Source organism: Pelobates fuscus, chromosome 2 (genome assembly GCF_036172605.1).
Source record: "Pelobates fuscus isolate aPelFus1 chromosome 2, aPelFus1.pri, whole genome shotgun sequence".
Taxonomy (NCBI): domain Eukaryota; kingdom Metazoa; phylum Chordata; class Amphibia; order Anura; family Pelobatidae; genus Pelobates; species Pelobates fuscus.
In genome coordinates, this window is record NC_086318.1 from 36816990 (window position 1) to 36844747 (window position 27758).

At 38.8% G+C, this 27758-nt stretch overlaps 1 protein-coding gene across 1 annotated transcript; it reads right to left on the reverse strand.

The window, feature by feature from the left end:
• Positions 1-2889: 2889 nt before the first annotated feature.
• Positions 2890-10592, reverse strand: LOC134585430 (cysteine-rich venom protein-like). The gene is made up of 9 exons (XM_063440849.1): positions 10546-10592; positions 9055-9115; positions 8128-8247; positions 6466-6585; positions 5270-5360; positions 4116-4261; positions 3480-3574; positions 3283-3371; positions 2890-3025 (listed from the first exon to the last, which is right to left on the reverse strand). Exons 2-9 carry the CDS (start codon positions 9109-9111, stop codon positions 2898-2900), a joined length of 846 nt encoding a protein of 281 aa, XP_063296919.1. The 5' UTR covers positions 9112-9115; positions 10546-10592; the 3' UTR covers positions 2890-2897.
• Positions 10593-27758: the final 17166 nt, after the last annotated feature.

Below are 27758 nucleotides of genomic sequence, written 5' to 3' on the forward strand. Positions count from 1 at the left end.
GAGAAACCCAACACCACCACCTTTGCATTCAGGTTTCTGCACCAGCATAGGCCAGGTACACAATTGTCCAGCCAGGGCACAGTTCTGGAGGATGAGGAGGAGGAGGAGGAACCGTGTTCACAGCAGGGTGGCACAGAACGCAGCTCGTGGACATCACTGGAGCGTGGCTGGGGGGATACGGAGAACACAGAAGATACACCTCCTACAGAGGACAGCTTGTCCTTGCCTCTGGGCAGCCTGGCACACATGAGCGATTACATGCTGCAGTGCCTGCGCAACGACTGCTGAGTTGCCCACATTCTAACTTGTGCTGATTACTGGGTCGCCACCCTGCTGGATCCCTGTTACAAGGACAACGTGCCGTCCTTAATTTCCTTACTGGAGCGTGATCGGAAGATGCACGACTACAAGCGCATGCTGGTAGACGCGCTGCTGAAGGCATTCCCAATTGACACCGGGGGGCTCAGTGGAAGCACAAGGCGAAGGCAGAGGAGGAGGAAGAGGTCGCCAACGCAGCTGGGGCACCGCCAGCACCTCAGAAGGCAGGGTTAGCATGGCCGAAATGTGGAAAAGCTTTGTCAGGACGCCACAACAACCAGCACCACCATCTGATATGGAACGTCTTAGCAGGAGGCAGCATTTCAGCAACATGTTTGAACAGTACGTGCGCACACCCCTACACGTTCTGACTGATGGCCATGGCAACGACCGGATCTCGCAAGAGTAGATGCTATAATATGCTATTATGTACAGGATGTATAATGGTGAGATAGGCATTATGGGAAAATAAAGCTTTGAAGATTCTGGATACATTGTAATCAATCACAAGACCAAATGTCAAAAAGTTTAAGAATTTCATCAGAACTCCACGATGGCATTCATTTTTCTTAATACATATTTCACTGTTATGTCATTTTCATATAACATATTTCATTTAGAGTTAGGTTTCCTTAACCCCTTAAGGACCAGACTTCTGGAATAAAATGGAATCATGACATGTTAGTCATGTCATGTTGTCCTGAAGGGGTTAAAGGGAAACTATACAAATTTGTTTTCCTGGCACTATAGCTCCCTATAATGCCCATTAAAAACCCCTTCTGTCACTTACCTGATTCCAGCTCCTAACGACCCGGATGTCCATCTAGTAGCTTTATTGCAGACTGCCACTAGAGGTGAAGTTAACCCTCAAAGGTAATTATTGCAGTTTATTAAAAACTGCAATAAATACCTATGCAGGGTTAAGGGACCTTGGACACTGCACCCAGACCACTTCAATTAGCTAAAGTGGTCTGGATGCCTATAGTGTTCCTTTAAGACAGAACCGGGATTAAAGGAAACCTAACTTTGTGTTCTAGATTGGTGGGTGTTATGTACCCAGGGAGCAACTGGCAAATTTTATTAATTTAGATCCCTTTCGTGGTGGCGATGTGCTGGCAGAGGAGTTGGGGAGATAGAGTTGTGCTGAGAATTTGGATGCCATTGGCAGGAGGGTAAGGAGGCGGACCAGTGATAGGATTGCACCACCAACTCTGCCCAAAAGGAAGCAGACCCACCTGTAAAGGGTGCAGGTCCGCCTTAATTTCTGGCAGTTCTATTATTCAGGCAAACTCACTGAGAGCAGATTCTGTAGGGAAAGCTGTTTCAGAGCTCTCTGCATGGTCCTAGTGCCCTGATATTGCTTCAGACGAATTGGTGAGTGCATCTAATGATGCGATCTCTCTATACTTGTTGGGAACTGTTCCAAGGTTTCCCCAAAAGCTGGACACCAGGGAAATAAGGTGGGATGGTGGGACCTAAAAAATCGTGAAGCACTATCACACCCATCACACACAGCACCCTCACACACAGCACCCATCACACACAGCACCCTCACACACAGCGCCCCTCAAACACAGCATCCATCACACACACATACTGCACTCTTCACATACACACTACATCCCTCACAGACACCTACTGCTCCAAAGACACACACACACACACACACTCACAATACTTGCGAACATATTTATATTATATATATATATATATGTATATATATATATATATATATATATATATATACATATATATATATATATACACACGCTACAGTTTTAAATAGTTTAACACAGTTTTTATGTTCCTGGCTACCTATCACACCCTCTTCTCCCTATTGTGATTGGCAGCTATATGCAAAGTGATGACTTTAATTCTGGTGATTGGTTAAGAGCATGGGCTGACCTTTTCAGGGTATCACTAGCCTCCCATTGTGAGTAACAGTATGCACTATTATTTGCAATAGATGCAATACAGGTGGAATGGGGAGAATTTATTTAACAACAGGCACAGAGATGTTATTTTCCTCCATTGTGATTCCTCTTTCAGCACTAGTTTCCTTTTTTTTTGCCTTAAAAAGTTGTTATAAATTAGGTATTAGTTAATTACAAAATTAATTTCAATGATTTAGAGCAAGTAAAATACACTAAACATCACATAATCAGTTTGATAGTTTTTATTAAAATAAATATGCATGATCAAATGTTTAATTTCATATATATGTATATGAACAATTATTTGAAAATACATGTTTTCAATCAGAAATTACCGATAATAATAATAATAATAATAATAATAATAGTAGTAATAATAATAATAATAATAATAATAATAAATATACTGGTGCTTCTTTAAACAGGATGGAAACATTTTAAATTGTTGCATATTTTAACAGGTAACATGGATACAATATTACATTTACATTACATATACATTACATATATAATTTGTATTAATTAATTATAATAATACTGACATAGCAAATAATATTCTTTAACATTAATATTGATGTAACATCATACATAAACAATACATAATAAATTATGTTACACTTTTTCAACTGGAAAAATACTAGAGTGCTATTTTATTTGATTTTTAGAGCACCGGCAAGTAGCAGGACAATCTCTATCAAGGTCTGCATCACATTTTTGTCCAAAATAAAATTCTTTGCAGTCGGCAAACCAGTCCTGAAAGGGACAAGGATTTGCTGGAAAACAAAAAAAAAAGAATTAATTTTTAAAAACAGCAAAAAAAGATGAAAAAATAATTTATATCAAGAATAATAATATCATCAGAGAACTATAAAACTTCTACTATAAACAGACTGATAAGAAAACAGAAAAGACAAAAAAACAGATGTATAGACAGATAAATCAGACAAAGAAAGATAAAAACAGAGAGAGAGAGAAGATAGATGGATGTGTGAAATGATGGATGGAAAAACAGTTGCATTTCATTACTTACTGCACAGGCCATTTTCACATGATGATGGGCAATCTCCACATGCCTTTCCAGCTTTGTATGGGAAGCCAATTGAGCTATTGAAGTTTCCTCTAAAATTATCATAAATAATAATTGGTCAACATGATTATTTCCGAGAGATTATAAAGATAAACAAAAGACAAAAATTTTACTAACAGAAATTATTAATTAATACTTACGGTGGACAGTAATGGCAGACATAGTTGTATGTGTATTTAGCATTTGAGCACTGGGCAACAGCGCATCCAACCTGAAAGGAAGTGGCCCATGTAAGCTGTAAAAATATAAAATATTAGAATTAAGTCTATAATTAAATTAGTTCTGCTTTTAATATGAGAGAGATGTGTTTAAATGTGGTAAAAAAAAAAATACATTTGTTTAAATGTGGTAAAACACTTTACTATATGTTCCTGTAGAATTAGCCGATATGCAGTATATGTATCTCATTGGGTGGCAAATATCATGTTAATAGTTTAGGAAAATGCACCCCATCAGGCTTATCCTTGTAATTTCATAAGCTCCATAATATTACAAAGGATATGAAAGGTCTCTGGAATTGCATCTCTTTGATTTATTAGAGGAGCAGAGGTTTACCAAATGATGGACTTTCGCAAGGAGTTTTTATGGCAAGGTTCTGGGTGACTGTTGCAGGTCAACCTTGCATTAGAATACATCACCCACTTATAAAACTCTGTATAATGTGAACATAGTCAATGCTATATCACTACTGAAAGGTATATATTTATGTACACTTTGATGTACACTTTAATGTACACTTTAAACACAGATTATATGTTCTGTATGGTAGGACTTACCTGTGTATAATGACCAGTCTGTATATTTGGAAGTCTTGGTCCATACCCATATATAAAATCAACAACTTCACTATAAAATGATTTAAGCACATCATCCCAAGAGGCTTTAAATGTTGATAGAAATATATTTTCACCACAATTGAAATCTAAAAGGAAATTTTTTTTAGTTTTTTTTGTATCCTTAAATGCATCCGCACCTGCACAATCAGCTTTATTCTGTGAATTGTCGGGAAATTAACAGTGATTTCAAAATGAATTTTACGTTTTAGGCCCAAATGACCAAACTTAAGATACATCAAACTTGGAAAATATTATCTAGTTAACCCCTTCCTGCCGGATGCGGATCTGGTCCGTCATGGCAGGGAAGCAGTTATCGCCGAATGATGGACCAGGTCCATCATGCGGTAAAGTTAACCCCAGATCGCCGGTTGATTTTATCTAGTTAACCATGACTAATAAAATGTGTTCTCATGAATATATATTGTCATATTTATCTCTCTTTTCTTAGATGGGTTATCCGGAAATCAAATGTTCGTAACTTTTGTTGAGTTGGTATCTGAGCCGAAAAATGTGGAATTAAATAATTTTATTCTCAGTTTTCCACCTCAGCATGTCAGTTTACATTAATCCCCTAATATGTAAATGGTTACAGTTAGATGTTATTGCTGTATGCATTTGAATGTCACACTTCATATAGCAAAGCTATAAATACATAATTAATTTTTCAAAGTGATGAAGACCTTTGTTATGACAGACTTTGAAAATATTTTTGTGTATTTTTTATGTAGGATTGTCATCTTGTTCTGCTGTAAAAAGTCAGTATTTCTAGGTCTTAATAGCGCATCATGATTCTTTATTTTTATACTATTTTGTTCCAAGAATGGCTAATTCATGCCTTAACTGCTATTGTGTTTCTTGAGAGCCTGATCCCTTGTGAATGAAAGAGGTAAGTCTGATGAACATAAGGAATTTATTCTTTAATGTTTCCTGCCTGAGTGTGAAATTCACTCCCAGTCAGAGCTTCTACATATTCTAAATCCCTATAAGGGAAATGCATGATCATTTGCTTCAAGGTTGCATAGTTTTTATCAGAGTTGCTAGCACTGATGACTTCATTACATTCAGTCTATAACTGAAGACATATTGTCACTTACTTGGGATTGTTCTGAGATTTGGAGCACTATGACCAGCGATGCACTGGCTGGCATACCTTGCTGCTGTCTGAGCTGCAGCATCATTCCACACCTGGATCAAGAACAAGTCAAGAATCAGTTATAGAGATAGTATACCGAAAGGCCACATTTTTCATTTTCATTGCAGAAAGAAAACATCAAGTGCCATTAATGTGGATGGGTTTGATGCAATTAACAGAGATTCTCCAATTCTCCTTTATCAGTCTCCTATATACATTTTTGAACTAAGATTTCAACCAACATTTTCTTTTTGAGAACCCATCAGGGCTGATTCACTAAACTCAATTTTGTTGTCAAAGTCAATATACAAAAACATGCAAGTTGTGATAATAAGTGACTGGATTATTCTTCCAGTCTGCTACGTTTGCCCACATTTTGCAATCTGAGATTTGGTGTTTAGAGACAAACTCCAATAGGAGAAGACCGTTGGTTGACTAATGTCAACACATTAGAGATATACCTTAATTATAATGTAAAAAGCAACTTACAGATGCTTCTTCTTAAAACATCATAACGACTACAGCCTGCCCTATACTCTGGTCCAGTTCCCCGGTAATTGGATAAAATGTTTTGCAAAATGTTTTGGTATCTTACACTAGGCACTGAGGGTCCTTCTAGCTCTGTTCACATACATCCAGCTTCTGCAAAGCTGCAGAAGATGGATGCTGATCCCTTCTCTATTCAGACTGGCAGAGAGTACCTGTATAGAACAGACAGTAGCCCACCAGGAGTTCTGGGATGACTAAAGACATGGGGTTACACCTTTGACAGAAAAAGGGTTAAACACTGCAAATTTGCTACTGCCCATATTGATTCCAGGCACCACGACCACTTAAAATTACTGAAGTGGTCATCGTGCCTGGAGAAACCCTTTAACAACTGTGTTTGGTTTAATGCAAGTTTAGAAAAGCATTCATTATTACGATTCTTCAAGTGACAAAGTGAAAATATATTTTAGTATCTTGGTTGTTGTCATCATAAGTTGAACCAGGGGCACGTAAATGATATGCTCAGAAAAGATTTGGAGAGAAAACGATAATATGATGTATTCCTTTTCATACATTTCATGAATTTGTATATTATCATGCTTGTTAGAAAAAATAATAATTTATAGATAGACAGATAAAAAAGATATGTTAAATGCAAGATGTTCTTACCATTTTTAACATGTTGCTTGCAGATGGTTTAACTAATGTTCTCAGGTAATTATGTGTGTCTATAATGAGTTTCCTGACATCGGCATTGCTTGTTGACAGTGCAGAGAACGGTACATTGGCCTGTAAAAAAATGTAAAGTTTTTCATTTTTTTTTTTTAAATCTTTTGTTATCTGTAGTGCCTACAAGTTAGCTGAAATTAATGCTATAAAAACCAAAATCTGCTAATTACTTAATACATATATAGATAGTGGAAGTGCACTCAACCCTTTTGTCATGGAATCCAGGGTGCTCCAATGGACAAGTCCCAGTACCAAAATGAACCAAATGTAAAATTTTAAATGTATAAAATAATCCAGGCACTCCAACGAATTCCAAAGCAAAGGCAATTTTATTAGAACCAGGAACCAAACGGCAACGTTTCGACCCCTGAGGGCCTTTGTGAAGCTTGACAAAGGCCCTCAGGGTTTGAAACATTGCCATTTGGTTCCAAATTCCAATTACTTAATACATGACACATTTTCTTTTGTAGCAATAAACAAATATTTATCTGTGATAAAGTAAATTATTCTCACATAATACCTAAGGCCTCCAAAATGAAATATTTTATACAGCAATTATATTTTGTAGAAAGTTTTTTTTTTTTTTAATATAATTAAAACTACTTACAGGTTGTAGTGAATAAGATATTCATTCTGGTCAGTTTAGCTATGCATTACATTTTATTTAATATACTGTAAATATGCCTTATGTAATGAAAGGGAAACCACACCCTATACTTTTGTTCTATTACGAACATTTTCAAAGTGATATAATCCTTTCTTATTAAGTGTGGATTTTCTGGTTTAACAGATACTTAAGCTTAGCATCCAGTACTTTGTGTCTATCACTACATAGCTTTTTTTTAGCATAACAGTTGTAGAGAAAATGCTCTATGGAAAGGTGCATTTTTGTTCAGTAGGTGGGTGAGAAAAATTTAATGCCATTTTTTGTTTCCATTTAGCTGTTCAAAAAATTAAAAAATACCATACTTTAAATGTACTGGTTAATACATTCTAATTCAAAAGTTAACCAATATAAATGATATTCTAAATTAGTTCAATAAAGGTAATTCGCTAAAAGTGATTTGTCAGATATCCAATGTATTTTTTTTTTAATTGTAATTGTAAACAAACTGGTAAAATTCATACAAACGTTTTACATATTTTGTTTGGCCTAAAATGTAGACTTCTATTTTAATTCCAAATCAAATGTTAGTAAATAATCCTGAAATATTATGAATTGTGGTTTTTCCACAATTCTTGAATATAGCTCTACGAATGCGTGAATGAGCAGGACATATAATACACCTAGTAGGACAACTTACTTTGGTATTTTCGCACAACATCAAAATGCAACAAATTAGGACTTGCCTATTTTTGCCTACAGTTGGAAATTCACTATAATCTGGTATTTGGGGAATAAGCAAGGTTAGTGTATCAGTTAAGAATTGTCTGAAATAGGCCAATGAGTTGAAAATGTCAGGCCAAAATATCTTCAACGGGAAATAGCCGTGATGTAGATTTTTCCAATTTGACTAATTTGAACACTATATTGATTCCCTGGCCAATTCCTGACTATTATCCTGTAATGATGTTGTACGTGGTAAGCATTTTGATACTCACCATTTTGTCAATGTTTTCTTTAGGAATTGTAACTGGTCTCCCAGTAGATTCTGTGGGTAATGCACTTCGGCTCTTCACGTTTGTTCGATTATATGGCCAATTTGGTAGTATGGCTTCATCCTTGAAATTAATGCAACATTGAATTAATCTTACAATTTTTATGACTTTATTTTACCTTTGAAAACAATGAAATGAAACTAATCTAATGAGAGCTTAAAATGAATTACTTTGAGTTTGGAAAGAGTCTAAATTGAGTTTAAAAAGATACATTTATCGAGCATCTCATTCGACAACATTTTTCTTAATTTATTGAACATTGAAGTAAAGTAATGGCATTCAATAACCATTTTTGTTCACTCAAACAGGAAGTATGGTGTCTACTCAATCTTAGACCTTGAGAAGGACAACAGACTTTTCATACACTGTTTGTAACTAGCCTTTGCATGGTTACTTGCAAATGTGTCTACCTACTGAACTTGAAAAATGAATATTAAAAATAAATGAAAAATAAATAAAATAAATAAAAAAAGTATTTGGTCCCATTTTTAATTCAGCCCCGCAGCAGGTGTTATGCATTGTACATTGCCCTCTATAGCCATATCAGAGGAATTCCACTCTGGTTGGAACAGTGGAGATACTTTAGTAATAACTGCTAGAACTCACTGCTAGTAATGCAGCAGTGGAAGCTGCAGTGCCTAGGCAGTAACCGACCATGCTTCTATCACACAAGCAGTATGTAGTTGCCCACTCAGCTTAATAGTAATCCTGGACAAGTTAGCGTGCAATCCCAGAGGTCACAGACTTATAATTAAATATTAAAGTTTTGTTGGAAACGTTCTCATTCAGAGATTGTGAATGGAATGTTAATGGGAGGTCTGTGCTATTACAAGGTCAGGGTGTGATTGAAAAGAATTGTGTTTTACTTACATTTGCAACAGACAGTTGCAGTAATGTTGAGAGACACAGGAACGCAATCAACAGCATTTTCCTAAAATATAAATTGAGTTTTAATTAATCAGTGTTAGTTTTTCTACAATCGAAAACCAGAAATATCCTGGTTGAAAGGTAGTTTCCATTACTTATGGTTCCTTCTCCTTAACGTCAGGAAATGGTACAATGAGAGAGTTTGATACTACATTGCATTGCTGTAAGCTATTTATAAAATAGGATCTCAAAAAAATATATTTTTTAACATTGGCTTAACTGTACTTGCAGGTTAGAGCTAGTTTCCAAACCTATTAACTATAATCTGTATTACATTTGATTAAACCTCTACTTTTGTGTTGAACCCCTTAAAGACACAACTTCTGGAATAGAAGGGATATTTCCGTCATGTGTCCTTAAGGGGTTAAAGAAAAAATATCAAACTGTTCGTACTGAGCTTGCTAAAAATGAACAAATGAGAACATGACTCACACATTCATATCAACTGTAGCCAAATAGTTGTATGCTGTTTCTGACAAATTTGTTAATTTAAGAAACAGTGGATTTTAAAAGAAGACTAATTAATATGCAACATACAGTATCTTTTAGTGCCTTCTATGCAACCTGTGATTTAAATAAAAAATCCTCCAAAGCAGGTCACAAGGGGCTAAAGATATATTTTTCGTTACTGCTTTTTAAACACTCTCTATGAATTTCCAGAGGTACAATGTACATTATTGTCTCATCTCCCCTTCCTGCAATGTACAGTTAAAGTAAGGCTATCCTAGATATAAAATAGGGCCAGGGATTAATGAAAATATATAGAAAATTGGGCCGACTAGATGTGCCGAATGGTTCTCATCTGCCGTCACAGTCTATGTTTTTATGTTTCTGTTACAGTGCTAAATAATCAGTAGCTGTAAAGAAAACATGTTCTGGGAACTTTGCATGCCATACTTAAAAGATGCAAAAGCCAATATGTAGGTAGATATTTTGAAAATTATACCATTTAGAGAATCAGCATAATTCAAAATCCACACCAATACCCATCAGGAGGGCAGTCAACATATGCCTTCTGCAACAGTGCCATACAAATGATAATCATATTAATACTCTCAAAGTTTATAACCCACAACTTCTGCCAAATATTATAAAATAATATTTATGTAAACAGCAAATATTTGAATTGGGTATTTTGAAATGGCAATATACCGGTATACACAAAATAATAGTTTTGTCCTAATTTAATGATCTTGTTCTTCATCAAATACTTCAAATAAAGGCTGTACATCCTTTAGTTATGTTTTGGAAGGGAACTTGCTATCTGAAACGAGTCGTTTGCCCCAAAGAAAATCAATTAATAAGGCTACATGTAAATTGACACAGTATCAAAGGTATTTTAACAGAAGGTTTTTTTGTTATTATTTGTTACTATATTGTAATCATAATTTTATCACTGCCTTAAATAACAATATGCATGTAAAGTATTCTTACCTTGTTATCAGTGCAAACCCTTAAACTTCAGCTTGTTGCTTCTAGAGACAGATCAAATTAATATAAACTAAGTGGATCCTGAAGCTGTATATATAGAGCCAGTTTTTGGGGTGCTTCCTTATTGTATTTTCCTCATCTATTATCTGTTATATCATAGTGTAATATAAACCACATTCTTGTTAAATGTTTCAGGAAATTTCCTATTAAGAATGAGCAATATGTTACCAGAACGTGCATTGTATTTATGCAAGTACAATGATTAATCATTGTTTTTCTTTATGACTATCCAGGAGTTATGTAGGTTCAATATGTGACAATCCAGTGCATTTTATTTCAGGCTCAATGAGAATATAGGTTGAAACCCAAGCATCACTCATTTGGTGTATTTCTCAATAAGGGAAATGTGATTTAAACAGATGATGGGAGATTCACATGTGCTTTACTGGCACCGCAGTTTAAGGAAAATAAATATCAACATAGTTGATGAGGGCTGTTAATAGAATACCTGGAATTATTAAAATCCCTACACTTTACAAACACATATCCCCCCACATATTCAACTCCCGTTGTTAATTTTATATTAACAGGTTTCTATTTATACTGTGAGAATACAATAAAAATAAATCAGTACAATTACAAAAAGAAAATTGGGAGGCATGGTTTGATCACCGAGGAAGATGATCACTTGTGAACCAAGTTTCTCCGCTGCCAACTAATAATGAATAACTAATGAGCCCTGTAAGTTCAGCATAACATGAACAAATACTACGCTAGCGGAAGACATGGGGACACCTTGCAAGACATCCAAAAAGCTCCAAGAGCAGTCCATCTCAGTGGCAGACATGTTAGCAGCATTAAGGGCCACTCCACATGCCTCTCAAGATGGTGGCTCAAGCCTTGCTCCCATGTTTCTGTGTATATGTATATATATATATATATATATATATTTTTTTTTTTTCACAAAATGTACCTTATATATTTTATTGTATTAGGTGTATACTTCTCAAATTGTACTAGGTAATTAGTTAAGCGATTAAAGGGAACTGCAACTCGCATTATATATGGGTGTGCTAGAATGAATATAGTAACCTTATGCACACATAAAAGGCCTGCATAATGGACACCATTATATTCTCAGTGAAACACTTTATTTTTGGCCTACTGTACAAGAATGTGCCTGGGTTGAGCAAGCAAAACGAAAACTTAAAAATCTTAAAAAAAAAATTAAAACCTAAAACAGGTATGTTCCTATTTTAAAAACTGATGGTGCTCGTGGTGGATGGGTTCATAATTCTTTCATCCTAGTATGGATTATTTTACCCTGGGGTAATATTTATATTCCCAGCCTGTATCTGGTGATCAGCAATTTCAGGCGTTACAGTGCGTGCCAGAAGCGTGCATTTTACTTTTCTCACAGTTATTGTGTGTATTTACACAGACATCTACTCTTTTTTTCTAGACTTTTTTCACTTTACCACTAATAGCCACTGGGGGATGGAGGGGGGTTCGAGAGGCATTGCTATTTTCGGGATTGGCAACAGGACAATAAATGGAAGGAGTGTGTTGGACAGGTCTGATTATTGGCTGAGGTTAGATATGTCAAGATAAAAACTGAAATTGAATGTTAAGGGGCTGCATTCCTCTAACAAGAGAAACATTAAGTGGTTGAAATAAATTAGGTCCAGGCACTCAGGATTGCTGGAGGAAAGCATGTTTATTGCAACAAAACGTGCAACCTTTTGGCCTACACAGAGGCATTTATCAAGCTTGGCCAGTGTCTGTGACTAAGTGGCTACTGGGTAAGTACGAATGACAGTGGGGACATGCTATGCCGCCCCGGTGTTTAGAGCCGGGTCCCCAAAGACGGCATAGCATGCACGCCATCCTTAAGGAGTTAATAACAAATTCACATGTTCATATACACACATGTTTAAATACTCACAGGGTTATTCACTTGAAGGGACAGTAGAGGCACCTAGACCATTTATTTAAATAACGTGGTCTGGGTGTCATCACCTCCCCTTGTTTTAACCCAGGTGAAAACATTGCCATTCTGCATAAGTGCAATATTTACAATAAAGTGTAAAAGTAAATACTATTTATTTTTCCCTGTGCAGGTGGGGACTGGGAACAAAATGGCCACGAGGGCAGTATGGCATTAGATATAAATTTGTATTCCTAACACTATACTGTTTGTATTAACAATGAATTGTAACAAATTGACTTCTGAATGGCAGACTTTGCACAAAATTACCCAATTTAGAGATAGTCATAACTTGGCTATTTTAGGTACAATTTTGTCATTCTGATTTTGATTTATTGCAACTCAGAGTTTAGTGAATAACCTTGCCATTAGGAAACAATGCATGTGCTAGAATATACCCCACCAGTCTTTTACCTTTTAGTGTCTAAAGTGTTTTTTTTTTCTCTTTTTTCTAAAAACACCTTAGACCCAACTGGGTATTCCCTAAATCCTGGACTGTTATGGGGTACTTGATGACTGGGTTGGGAACCACTGGGCTAGATGATTGTTATTAAACTTATGTTGTCATTATTGGAGAAGTTAAGCTTCCTCTGTTGCAGCAATGGATCTTTAGGAAAACAAACACACAAGCAAACATGGTGTAGGAGGCTCTATGGATCAGTCACAACATTAAAACAACTAACAGGTCAAGTAGATAACATTGATTATATCATTAAATAGCACCTGTCCAGGGGTGGTGGGATATATTAGACAGCAAGTAAACATTCTGTTCTTGAATTTCATGTGTTTGAAACTGGAAAAAAGGGCAAGCAAAAAGATCTGAGTGACTGTGACAAGGGCCAAATAGTGATGTCTAGATGACAGGGTCAGAGCATCTCCAAAATGGCTTGTGGGGTCTTCCTGGTGTGCAGTGGTTAGAACCTACAAAAAGTGGTGCAAGTAAGGACAACCAGTAAACCGGCATGAAGGTCATGGGTGTTTAAGGCTCATTGATGCATGTGGGAAGCACAGGCTAGCCAGTGTGGTCCGATCACATGGAAAAGCTGTTATAGCTCAAATTGCTGATAAACATAATACTGGCCATGATAGAAAGGTGCATCACAGTTTGCTATGTATGGGGCTGAGCAGCAACAGACTGGTAAGGACGACCCTCATCCATCACTGAAAGCACCTTCAAAGGGGATGTGGACCATGGAGCAATGGAATAAGTTTGCCTGGTCTGATGAATCATGTTTGCTTGTAGGATGGCCAGATGCATGTACATCATTTACCTGGGAAGAGATGACAGCAGAATGCACTACTGGAAGAAGGCAGCGTTATGCTCTGTTCAATGTACTGCTTGGAAACCTTACATCGTGGCATTCATGTGGATGCTACTTTGACAAATACAACCTACCTAGAGATTGTTGCAGACCACGTACATCCCTTCATGACAATGGTGTTTCCTTATGGCAGTGGCCTCTTTCAGGAAGATAATGCATACTGCCACACTGGAAAAAAACGGCATGAAGGTCATGGGTGTTTAAGGCTCATTGATGCATGTGGAAAGCCCAGGCTAGCCAGTGTGGTCCGATCACATGGAAAAGCTGTTATAACTCAAATTGCTGATAAACATAATACTGGCCATGATAGAAAGGTGCATCACAGTTTGCTATGTATGGGGCTGAGCAGCAACAGACTGGTAAGGATGACCCTCATCCATCACTGAAAGCACCTTCAAAGGGGATGTGGACCATGGAGCAATGGAATAATTTTGCCTGGTCTGATGAATTATGTTTGCTTGTAGGATGGCAAGATGCGTGTACATCATTTACCTGGGAAGAGATGACAGCAGAATGCACTACTGGAAGAAGGCAGCGTTATGCTCTGTTCAATGTACTGCTTGGAAACCTTACATCGTGGCATTCATGTGGATGTTACTTTGACAAATACAACCTACCTAGAGATTGTTGCAGACCACGTACATCCCTTCATGGCAATGGTGTTTCCTTATGGCAGTGGCCTCTTTCAGGAAGATAATGCATACTGCCACACTGGAAAAAAAAATAGGAATTGTTTGAGGAACAAGCAACGAGTGCAAGATGTTACCTTGGCCTCCAAATTCTCTGGATCTCAATCCACTTTAGCATCTGTTGGATGTGCTGGAACAACAAACCAGATCCATGGAGGCTTAAATAATCTGATGCTATTGTCTTGGTACCAGACACCACAGGAGACATTCAGAAATCTTGTGGAGTCCATGCCTCAATGCATTTGAGTTGTTTTGGCAGCATGTTGGGGGAACCACATGATATTAGACAAGTGGTTTTGATGTTGTGTCTGATTAGTGTAGGACAGAGTCATGCAAACCTAATGCTTCTTTCCTTGAGGTACCATGGGATGAAAATACTTTTCTGGATGCTACAGAAACTCCTGTTAACCACTCAGGGTCATTTATTAAAGTAAAAATCAAACTGATTTCAAAGTAAATTTAATATTTAGGCCAGATTTACCAAACTGAAAGAAGGATTCCAGTTTTACTATTTTGAATGTAAATTTGAAATTCAGTTTGAATTTACTTTGAATAATCCTGACTAAGTTACTTTCCACGTCATTAAAATAAACAACCAGGAAATGTGTGGATCTATCGGTTTTACTCCTATCTTGTTTTACTCCTATGCAATTGTGAGGGATGTCTCATCGTCTGATTATAAATGACCAGTTCCTTAACCACAGACTGTTCCACCTAGTGACTTAAAAAGAATGGGTACAAAAAGCTTCATGGCCTGAATGTATTTGTTTATATTTTTTACCCTGCTACCATCAGCAACAATTTCCAGGTTTTTATTTATATACTTTATTTATATTATATTACTTAAAAGATAAACAAGGATTTTTTAATGAATTTAATGTATTTATTTTTACTCTCAAATTGGGAATAAGAATAACTTTAACTTGAAAATGGTTCTAAAAATATTTTTCTTTATTTTCAAAACAGACTTTAAATGTATAATTTTAATATGTTTTAAAATGAGATGAGAACAGAACTGTCTGCTGATAATTTTGAAATATGATCTGCTGTTGTAAGTGCTGTACGCAGATAAGGAGAACAAGCATGCTTTATATTTCATGTTCATTGGCGATCAACAAAAAACATTACTGTAGAAACCACAGCCAGGTCATTATCTGCACATTGCTGGATTTTGACATTTCTGTGGTTAAATTTTACTCAATAAAGGAGTGTTTTGGAAGTTTGTATCAATGTTTAGTGAATAAACTCCAAGATGATTTAAATATGCTTTAACATTTAATAGATTATGGTTCATGAGTTCAGTGACGTAAGATTACTGAATATTATTATTATTATTATTATTATCACTGCTTTTTATAAAACACCAAGATATTCCACAGTGTGGTACAATCAGGGAAGATAGTACAGTATAGGCAAAGCAAAATTAAAGTAATATAGGGCCATAAGATCTTAGATCTACCATTTATGGATGTCACAAAATTATTGTTCAGCCCTACAGAATTTGTTTGTGCTTTATAAATAATAATAATAATAATAATGACAACCCCTTAAGGACGGCTGGCGTTCTATGCCGTCCTTTGGGAACCGGCTCTAAACGCCGGAGGGTGGCATAGAACGCCAAAGCCGTCCTATGTACCCACCCGGTCGCCGGCGATCGCGTTATGGGTACTCACCTGGGAGCCCAGGGAGTCCCCCTCCATTCTCTTCGGCCCCCCTGGGCCATGTGATCCTTGCCATGTCCTTGCGAGGACCTCACGATCACGTGGATGGCATAGCCTTCAGGGGGAGTGCCTGTAACCACAGGTACTCCCCCTGCTGCCTGGAAAAAAAAAAATAAACAAAGTTAATACAGTGTAAAAATAAATAATATATACTTAGGTCATATATATATTTATTATATATATGATCTAAGTATATATATATATATATATATATATATATATATATATATATACACACACATACACACAAATACATACAAGTGTATTTTAATATTAATATATACATAATTTTATATATATATATATATATATATATATATATATATATATATTGATATAAAAATACACGTACAATGATATTGATTAAATATATATATAATTTTCATTATATATATTTATATATAATATAAAAAAATTTAAATACGTTAAAAAATAAAATTTAAAAAATAATAAAAAAATAATATATATATATATATATATATATATATATATGTAAATTCGTTCTAACTGTATTTTAAAATTAATATATATATATATATATATATAGATATCAAAATACATGTAGAACAAAATGAGATATATATATATATATATATATATTTATTTATATATATATATATATATCTATATACATACGTATATATGTATATATCACTATATATATATATACCTATATATAAATAATAATTTAAAAAAAATATATACATATATATATATATGTAGAAAGGCCATTAGGCCTGAATTTGTGGGAGGAGTAAGTCCCCTACTTAAACACCCAGCCCCTACTCACCTCTGTCGTTCGAGTTCAAGTGTTCCTGGTTCTACTTCCGGTTCGCGTATCTTCAGGTTTGCGTAATTTCCGGTCCGGGCGTCTCGTGTATCAGCTGCACGGCTGAATCCTCCATGCTATCGGCGGTCCGGCTGTACCCTCCGTGCTACCGGCGGTATGGCAGAATCCTCCGTGCTATCGGCGATCCTGCTTTCTATCAGTGAGTCCTCTCATTCCGGTCCCCTCCACATCGCTCTGTGGGTTCATCGGGGGGCCGGAACGCAAATGTCAAACCTTACTGGGGACCACCCACGCTCCCCGCACGCCAGCATCTAGTCGGTCACTTTCAAACACCCGTCTGGGGGGTCCTACACCCCCCTCACCCCCTCACGGTCTTAAAAATCTGTATTAACGTTTTGTGCTAGAGATATATATATTTAAAACCTCTTGGGTAAAACACATGCTGGTGTAGAATCTATGCTTTTATATTGTATGAATAAAAGAAGGGTTGCCTGTAATTTTACCATATTATGCACGACATGACATGTATCACCATAACTTTCATTCGTACTTGCCATATATTTTGTGTATCAGTTCACAGACCTAGTTTATTGGGCTAACATCACCACCTAGTGGTTTTATGGTACTTACTGTTTTATTCTGTATAATATGCCGCTTCCCTGCAATTAAATGACTATTCACACAAATGTTATACCATGCATTAACGTGCAAATTAATCTCAGCCCTGTTAAAAAAATCTCTTTGATCTCCACAGATCGCACTTTGCCATATATAACGGCTAAATTGCAATAAAAAAACGGGGTTCTTATCCTTAAATCCAGGTTTCCATTCTACGCTAGCACCAACCATTTTGCTCATTCTATATTTCAAAACCCTGATTCTTGTCCTTTAATCCAGGTATAGTATTTATTTTGCTTTATTTTCTGTTTGAGGAAACTCAGGCAGCTAACAATTTACATTTATCAACTCACTCTGCGCTCATACGTTACGGCCACTCAGATTTACATCTGTCTCAAACCCTTAGGTTCTACAACGATAGCATCAACAACAACTTGCCTCGTCTAAATTCGGAGAAAAACCTTGCTATTTGTACCTTATATCCATGTATAGTTTTCTTTAATCTTCGGTACGTTACTTCAGTTTCCCACGTAAGGCCGCAGACAGCCTTTACGGTCCATTTTTGCCACTCGTTTTACCCGTCCATGCCCCCCATTAACTCATATGGCGCCCATTCGCCACGCTCACTCAGATCTACATCTGTCTCAAACCCCTTAGGCTTCTGCTACGACAGCACCAACCACTGGACCTCTCTCTCATATACTTGAAGAACAAGTCCACGGGTATAATCTCTATCAAGGTTAGTATCCTACCAGCACATAAACCGCCAATTTATCCCATAGTTGTTACGTGAACTGGCTCTCAGGGTCTGGACGTCAGACCTAGCTCACCGAGGCATTTACAAACCATCTCCCAAACCTCAACACGGAGGTATGGCCCTACGCCCAAATCATAGTTAATCGCCTCATTCGTTCTTCTACAGGGCCGTAGTCAGGGCCTCACTTGTCACGGCCACACGTTTGAACCTTTTACATGTCACCGAGAGGCCAACATCCCGCCACCACATCTGTGGCAACGTAATCCACTTCGCCCAAATCATAGATAGAGCCTCTCACCGCCACTTGGCATTAGCAGGGCCTCAACCGTCACTAGTCCAAGTTACGTTTTTCGCTTCGGCAGTAATCCTACAGTCCAGTTCACATGAGCAATTACCCCCCACCCCCACCCCTTGAAATAGTTTCTCAGACGCCCCTACTAAACCCATCTCATTTAATTCATTCTAGAATGTCGCAAGACACATCTCTCATGGACGAGGTACCTGAGGATATAATATCAACTCCTATCAGACCAGAGTCCCCAGGAGATTGTCTCGCCCCTTCCACCCCTTTGAGAGCATGGACTATACCTAAAATCACGTCCGAACTTAAGCTCAGGGGCATCCCCTTTCTGGCTACAACCCGAAAGGCGGAATTATACAGACTGTTAACCAACCAAGCCCCAGAGCCTAGGCCAGGCACAATCTCTCAAAGTCAAGCTTCTGGTGCTGGCATTGCCATAGCCTCCCCAGGTAACCTCCCTGTTTCTATAGCCCCAATCCCGACTATACCTATGGCACCAACACCCGCCCCTACACTTCCCCCTCCAGCTCCTGCTCCAGTCATGTCGCCTTTCATGTCACCAGCTCACTCTGTCCCAGACTCCATTAGGAAAGAAATCCTAGATGGGAAGGATGTGTGTCTCGTGTCATTACTTATTGCCTCCCAAGACGTACTGGAGAACAGGGCTTATAATTTTGGCGATATCTCGGTGGTTCTTAAAACCAGAGACCCAAGGCTCAACAAAAAGTTGTCTATCCCCAATTTCGTGTTGGCCTTCGGGATATACCGAGATGTCATCTGCTCGGTATATCCCCACAGGAGAGAGGAACTGGACCTCTATCTCCATAAAGTGGTGGATTTGGGCGTTAATTACGGGGGCTCATCTTTTTACGATTATCACAAATCGATATCAGCGAAAGCGGCGACCCATCTGAAACAGTTTAATGTCAGAATTAACTGGTGTCAGATGGATACAGAACTATTCTGTCGCCACTTCGCTGGTCTGAGGCCCCCGTCCTGCGCCATATGCAATTCCTCAACCCACTTGGCTGATTTGTGCCCTTCTATGGCTGACCCATCCACCCCCACTCCCACCCCTCAATCCTCTTCCACTCCTCACCTTAAACAGGAAGGCGGACAGAGGGATAAACTGGGGAGGCCCATCTCCTTTTTGGGGAAGGCGCAGGTGTGCAACAACTTCAATGCAGGTTCCTGCAGCTTAAGGGCTTGTAGATTGTTGCACATCTGCTCCATCTGTTTCAGGGCACACACTAACACCAACACTTGTCCCTACACTTCCCCCTCCAGCTCCTGCTCCAGTCATGTCGCCTTTCGTACCACCAGCTCACTCTGTCCCAGACTCCATTAGGAAAGAAATCCTAGATGGGAAGGACGTGTGTCTCGTGTCATTACTTATTGCCTCCCAAGACGTACTGGAGAACAGGGCTTATAATTTTGGCGATATCTCGGTGGTTCTTAAAACCAGAGACCCAAGGCTCAACAAAAAGTTGTCTATCCCCAATTTCGTGTTGGCCTTCGGTATATACCGAGATGTCATCTGCTCGGTATATCCCCACAGGAGAGAGGAACTGGACCTCTATCTCCATAAAGTGGTGGATTTTGGCGTTAAGTACGGGGGCTCTGTCAGACAGAGGGATAAACTGGGGAGGCCCATCTCCTTTTTGGGGAAGGCGCAGGTGTGCAACAACTTCAATGCAGGTTCCTGCAGCTTCAGCGCTTGTAGATTGTTGCACATCTGCTCCATCTGTTTCAGGGCACACACTAAGACCATGTGTCCGGCCAGGTTGTCTCCTAACAAATGACTAACCGACGTTAATATCGACAACCTGGCCTTTTACCTTAAAGATCATCCAAGTAAACATCTTGTGGAGTATCTAATAACAGGGTTTACCCAGGGTTTTTTCACGGGACTCGTGGCCATCCCCCCAGGGATACTGGAATGCCCTAATCTCCTATCAGCCTGTCTAGACCCGGAGGCCACGGACATTCTCCTCTCCACAGAAATCACTCAAGGGTTCATGATCGGCCCCTTCACCTCCTCACCGTTTTCCTCCTGGCGCACTAACCCTATCGGTATATCTGTACACAAATATTCTAATAAAAAACGTATGATTATCGATTTATCTGCACCGCACTCCTCTTTTGTTCCTAGCATCAACGCACTCATCCCCACACACGAATTCTCACTACAATACGTTAAAATAGACGACGCCATACAATCCATCATGTCAACTGGCAGCAACGCTTGGCTTAGCAAAACAGACATTACCAACGCTTTCAAACTACTGAAAGTAATAACAAAAAAAAACCTTGCTTTGTAGGCGCTCAGATAATAATGTATTGGAGAACCTGGTTCCACTAAGCAGCTCAACACACATGAAGGTACCTCCAAACCTTAACACAATAACATGCGGAACAGTGGGGTGATGAAAGCAGAAAGGTCACAACAGACAAGACCCAGTGGAGCGCTAATAAAATAGATAAACTCACCCTTATATTAAGGGATATAGATATGGGAGAATCTAGAGGGAAAGAGATATAATAGAAACAATGGTGCAGTATGTATGGACTTGATGGTCTTAGAGAGAAGAATTGTATTATAACAAACTCACATGGTACAGAGCCTGAAAGGGATAGGCTCAAATCATAAGCGCAGGGGTATTTTAAAGCAGATACCAAGCTTCTTCAATCACTATGTGGCAATCCTCAAAGACTGTGTAGCAATCCTCAAAGAAAGGGAGAAAGAAGGACAATGGACCGGAGTCCTAGTGTATTATCCTCAACCCAAAATGGTGTCAGAACAAATACAAGTGCTTGCTCACCTTTAAGAGAGCCAATCCAGACTGGGCTCTCAGTATAATGGGTAGTGTGCCTTTAAGAGGGCACTGCTCTTCTTTTTAGCAGGAAAATAGATGCAGGTCATGGACTCAAATATAAAAAAAATTAATTTATTCTAAAACACTTACATAAAATGCAAAATAAAAAGCTCCCATAAATTGATGGTGCAGAAATGAGTCCTCTTCCGAGACGCGTTTCGCCTTGTGCAAAGGCTTTTTCAATCGGTGTCCTGCTTGTATTTCCCGCTGATTAAATACCCAGAGAGTCCTTTCCTATTGGTTCCTGATGTCTTCCGGTTTGCCGAATATGGCAAGAGGTGTTCCGATCAGCTGTTATGAAAGTCCGTAATACCGGAAGTGACGTATCGCACTTGCCGCAACGTCACTTTCATTTCGACCGTAGCCGCCATATTTGTCATTGGCAGGCATCAAGCTCGTTCTCATTACATTTAGTGTGTTCAACATTATATAAACGAACATAAAAAAAGGAAAGAGAGGAAATCAGTTTTACATCTTGGCTCCATAAATATATTCAATAAGACAATGAGACCAATGAAGAATATATAAAGGGAATAAGTTACCGTATATACTCGAGTATAAGCCGACCCGAATATAAGCCGAGGCCCCTAATTTTACCCCAAAAAACTGGGAAAACTTATTGACTCGATTATAAGACTAGGGTGGAAAATGCAGCAGCTACTGGTAAATTTCTAAATAAAATTAGATCCTAAAAAAGTTATATTAACTGAATATTTATTTACAGTGTGTGTATACAATGAATGCAGTGTGTGTGTGTGTGTGTGTGTGTGTGTGTGCATGAATGCAGTGTGTATATGAATGCTGTGTGTGTATGCAGTGTGTGTATGAATGCAGTGTGTATATAATGAATGGAGTGCAGTGTGTGTATATGAGTGCAGTGTGTGTATGAGTGCAGTGTGTGTATAATGAATGCAGTGCAGTGTGTGTATGAGTGCAGTGTGTATGCAGTGTGTATATAATGAATGCAGTGTGTGAGTGCAGTGTGTATATAGTGAATGCAGTGCAGTGTGTATGTATGAGTGCAGTGTGTATGTAGGAGTGCAGTGTGTATGTATGAGTGCAGTGTGTATGTATGAATGCAGTGTGTGTATGCAGTGTGTGTATGAATGCAGTGTGTATATAATGAATGGAGTGCAGTGTGTGTGTATGAGTGCAGTGTGTGTGTGTATGAGTGCAGTGTGTATATAATGAATGCAGTGCAGTGTGTGTATATGAGTGCAGTGTGTGAGTGCAGTGTGTATATAATGAATGCAGTGCAGTGTGTGTATGAGTGTGTGTATGAATGCAGTGTGTATATAATGAATGCAGTGCAGTGTGTGTATGAATGCAGTGTGTGTGAGTGCAGTGTGTGTGTGTGTGTGAGTGCAGTGTGTGTGTGTGTGTGTGTGAGTGCAGAGCATTGGTGGGGGTGGGCATTTTATTAATTATTATTATTTAATTATTATTGTAATATATATTTTTTTATGTTATTTTTTTTATTATTATTATTTTTTTATTTTATTATTATTTTTTTATTTAATTCGTCCCCTCTCCCTGCTTTTTCGTCCCCCCTCCCTGCTTGTTAGCTGGCCAGGGAGGGGGGCTCTCACTCCCTGGTGGTCCAGTGGATGGGCTGTAGGAGGGGGGCTGTCAGGAAGCTGTAACTTACCTTCACCGCAGCTCCTGTCAGCTCCCTTCTCTCTCCTCCGTCCGTGCAGCTCCCAGGTCAGCTCCCTCTGCAACTCTGCAGCCCCAAACTCTTTGATATTTTCGCGGAAACACTATGCTGGCTGCTTCTGAACATTATTAGGTGTCACGCCGTCATTCACTACTTGGATGACTTCCTCATCATAGAACCAAGCACACGCACACCCACCGATATCCTCAGCACCTCTGCACTTTTCTCCACCCTCGGGGTACCTTTGTCTCCCACTAAAACAATTGCCCCCACCACTAAACTCACTTTCTTGGGCATAGTGCTAGATTCTGCTACCTTCCGCGCCAGCCTTCCCACTGAAAAACTCGTCCGCCTGAGAGGGGAAATAGACATGTTCCTGCGGAGCGATGTATGCACCAGGAAAGAACTTCAGTCCCTATTGGGGTCCCTGAATTTCGCAATGCGCATCGTTCCGCAGGGCAGATCTTTTGTGTCCAGGCTCCTTTGTCTGCTTCACGGGGTACCGGACGCCTGCCCAATTGCATTGGACCAGCACGCCAAAGCTGACCTACTCATGTGGGGGCAGTTTTTGTCCCTATGGAACGGTATCTCCATGTTTATTCCCCCCTTCTCAGACTCCTCTCCCTGCATTTACACTGACGCTGCAGCCAACACGGGTTTTGCAGCTATATTTGGTAATCACTGGTTTAGGGGTCACTGGCCAGCTGAGACGGATACCTTGCCGGGGTTAAGAGAAACTTCAGCTCTGTTTGAGATTTACCCCATTGTGGCAGCCGCACACACTTGGGGTCACCTCTGGTCCGGCAAAGCAGTAAAGTGTTATTCCGACAGCTCGTCAGCTTGCGATATAATCAATAAAGGGCGCTCGTCCACTCTTACCATTATGCGGCTGATTCGCAAGCTGACCTGTTGGCAGCTACCGTCCAGTTCCACCTAATTTGCCTTCACATCCCGGGTATTCACAACACGGCTGCTGACGCTCTATCTCGATCTCAATTTCAGGTGTTTTTCCAGGCACTCCCATCAGCCCACCATCAATCATCCAGAACACCGAATTTTCACGAGCTAATCTTGGACTAAACACACTTATGCACCACGCTAGGACACTCACGCACCAAGTACTATCACCAAACACTGAAATCACCTACAGTAGGGCACTTACCATTTTCAATACATTTACTTCTGAATTCGGATTACAAGGTGATTTCTCAACCCAAACCATGGTGGCTTTTGCCTCTTTTTGCCATTTACATTTAAAACTTTCCCACAAAACCATTAAATTATACCTCACGGGAGTGCAGCACCACAGCCTCACAAATTTCCTTAACAACACCCCCTTTTTATCATCATACCCCATAAAGAAAATCTTAAAGGTGATCTCTATCCACCTATCACCACCAGACTACCTATAGATGGGCCTATCTTTAGATTACTAAGCAACCTCCTCGACGAATCTCCGTTTGATCCCAACACTAACCTGGTGATCAAATCTGCAATCTATTTGGCTTTTTATGGGTTCCTAAGACCTAGGGAATTTACTGTCGTTTGTCAAGGGGATACCACTCACAGGCTAAAAACCTCACAACTCACAAAAATAGACGACTATTACGTTCTCACAATCCCATCTACCAAAACAAATCAGTCCCTACACCCCACTATCATTCCTCTCTTTCCAACAGACAATGCTTGGTGCCCAGTTAAGACACTAGACATATTACGGTCAGCTTATAGCACACACCTACCAGACTCACCACTATTACAACTACAAGGGCACCCACTCACTACAGCAAAATTTACCACACATGTTAGAAAGTAACTGGAAAAATTGGGTTACAACCCAACTTCATTCTCCGGGCATTCCTTCCGTATAGGAGCCGCTTCAGCAGCTTCTAGTACTAACACCCCGGTCCATATCATAAAGAGACTGGACTGCTGGAAGTCCTCCATATACAATACGTATATTTCACGACCAGAAAGAGAACTTTGCCAAGCCCTCAGGAATTTAGTTATGTAATCAAATGCAATAAAGTGTTTTTTTTTTATTCGAACTTCTCTTTGCCCTCTTTTATTTAAAGGCCCACTCGGATGTTGGTTTCGGCACACCACAACCAACTTTTATCTCTGACATTATCCATTACATATTAAATTCCGAGCACAAGTAGAAAGGCCATTAGGCCTGAATTTGTGGGAGGAGTAAGTCCCCTACTTAAACACCCAGCCCCTACTCACCTCTGACGTTCGAGTTCAAGTTCCCCACCCACCGACACCCTTAGTACATACAATTCTCCTTGGTGGGCCCTCTTTTATTTACAGGCCCACTCGGACGTTGGTTTCGGCACACCACAACCAACTTTTATCTCTGACATTATCCATTACATATTAAATTCCGAGCACAAATATATATATATATACATACACACACACATATATACACACACACACACATATATATATATATATATATATATATATATATATAAATATATATAATTCTACGTATATAGTTATGTAATAAAATTTCATAATTAGGTCATTTTATTAATAACAATTAGCGGGACCTGCCTGACAACCCAGGCCAAAAGTCCAGGGAATTTAATTTGCTAGCACTATATTTAACCCTATAACTTTTAAAGACACCATAAAACCTGTACATGGGGGCTACTGTTTTACTCGGAAGACTTTGCTGAACACAAATATTAGTGTTTCATAACTGTAAAATGTATTACAACGACAATATTGTCAGTGAAAGTGACATTTTTCTGAATCATTCACACACAAATGGCACTTTATATGACAATATAATTGTTGTGATCCATTTTACTGTTTTGAAACACTAATATTTGTGTTCAGCGAAGTCTTCCGAGTATAACAGTGCCCCTCATGTACAGGTTTTATGGTGTTTTCAAAAGTTACAAGTTTTTGTTTACATTTGTTTTGATCACAACGTGTACATTTGGCTCAGTCCTTAAGCGGTTAAAGCAATATTGGATTGTTAACTGGTAAATCTATTGGCAGTCATGCTCTCTTAGGATCTAAGAAGTAACACATTAATTAGGTCTTAAACAACTTTTTATATGAGTGTTTAAACATTGGTTTTTAGCCTGTCGAAAAATGGATCTCTCTGACAGGGCCATGTTTTACACCACTCTACTTCTACAGAAGGAAATAGCAGACATCCCAACCATTCTTCCACATCCTTCTTTTTGTAGGCTGTTAGAGTAAAATAGGTCTTTGAGCACACTACAAGGATTGTTTGCATATGGCAATTGCATAAAATGCACATATTAACCCCTTCAACACCAAGTGGTACAACAAACTCCAAGTATTTATGGTGTCCGGGAAAGTAAAATAAAATGTATTTTTCATTTCAATGTGTATGGATAGCACATTATTAAATTGGAAACAAAAAAAGAACATTGTGTGAGTGCAACACTGACAAATCATACACATACCCTTCAGATATTATGGGGGTTAGTATCATACACAATATTTGAGGGGTGAGTGTAGGATTTTTCAGCGCTGAACTCACACTTTATGTTTAAAGGGACACTATAGTCAGCAGAACAACAACAGCTTATTATATTTGTTCTGGTGAATCACTCCCTTCAGTCTTTTTGCAGTAAACATTGCCTTTTTAGCAAAAAACTGTGTTTATGTTACAGCCTAGGGATACTTCCACTGGCCCCTCTTCAGATGGCTGATAGAGGTGCTTCCTGGGGCAGTGCTGCACAGTGAGCAGCACTGCCATTCAGCGCCTTCATCCTCTGCAAGCAGACACTGAACTTTCCTCATAGAGATGCATTGATCCAATTCATCTCCATGAAGAGATGATGATTGGCCAGGGTTGTGTTTGACGTGTGCTGGCTCTGCCCCTGATCTGCCTCCTTAGCAAACTAAGTCAGTCAAATGTTTTTCTTTGGGAAAGCATTGTAATTGGCTCAGACCACAACTTCTGATGATGTCAGCAGACAGCAGGCAAGTCAGAGGCAGACAGGGGCAGAGGCAGCAGCTGCAGACTTTTATAAAAGTAAGATTTTACTATACTTAGAGAGTCGAGGAGGGGGCCAGGGGGATGGATGGTGGTTTTAACACTAGAGGGTCAGGAATACTTGTTTGTGTTCCTGACCCTATAGTGTTCCTTTAATTTGGTGTCCATCACCTGGACATTGAGTGCACGTTTTCTGTTTTTGGGGTCTAAGGGTTGTTTTCAGTGTCTATCTGCCACAATTTTATTTAAGTGCCTTTTTAGTCACACTTGTTCCTTAAATATTTTTATACTTTTTATATTTGTTTAGAGATTGTTACAGGTTTATTTCAGAGAAGAGTTCTTTTTAGAAATTGCAGGATTGTGGAAGAACAGACATTACCTGATAGGGTCTTCCATTGTTGCTGAACTCTGTATGAGAAAAAATTGTTGAGTCAATTCCTTGATATTACAAATAACAGTTAGTAAAGTGCTCAAAGTAGACTGAAGGCTGTAGGGTATTTGCAGAGCCTG

Bases quoted from the DNA above. Each gene is read 5' to 3' on its own strand.
- LOC134585430 (XM_063440849.1), bottom strand. From the start codon at position 9,111: ATGCTGTTGATTGCGTTCCTGTGTCTCTCAACATTACTGCAACTGTCT. The intron at 4,262-5,269 runs GTAAGTGACAAT...ATTTCCTTTTAG, and splicing joins AAATCTCAGAACAATCCCAA to ATTTCAATTGTGGTGAAAAT. The intron at 3,372-3,479 runs GTAAGTATTAAT...TGATAATTTTAG, and splicing joins GTCTGCCATTACTGTCCACC to AGGAAACTTCAATAGCTCAA.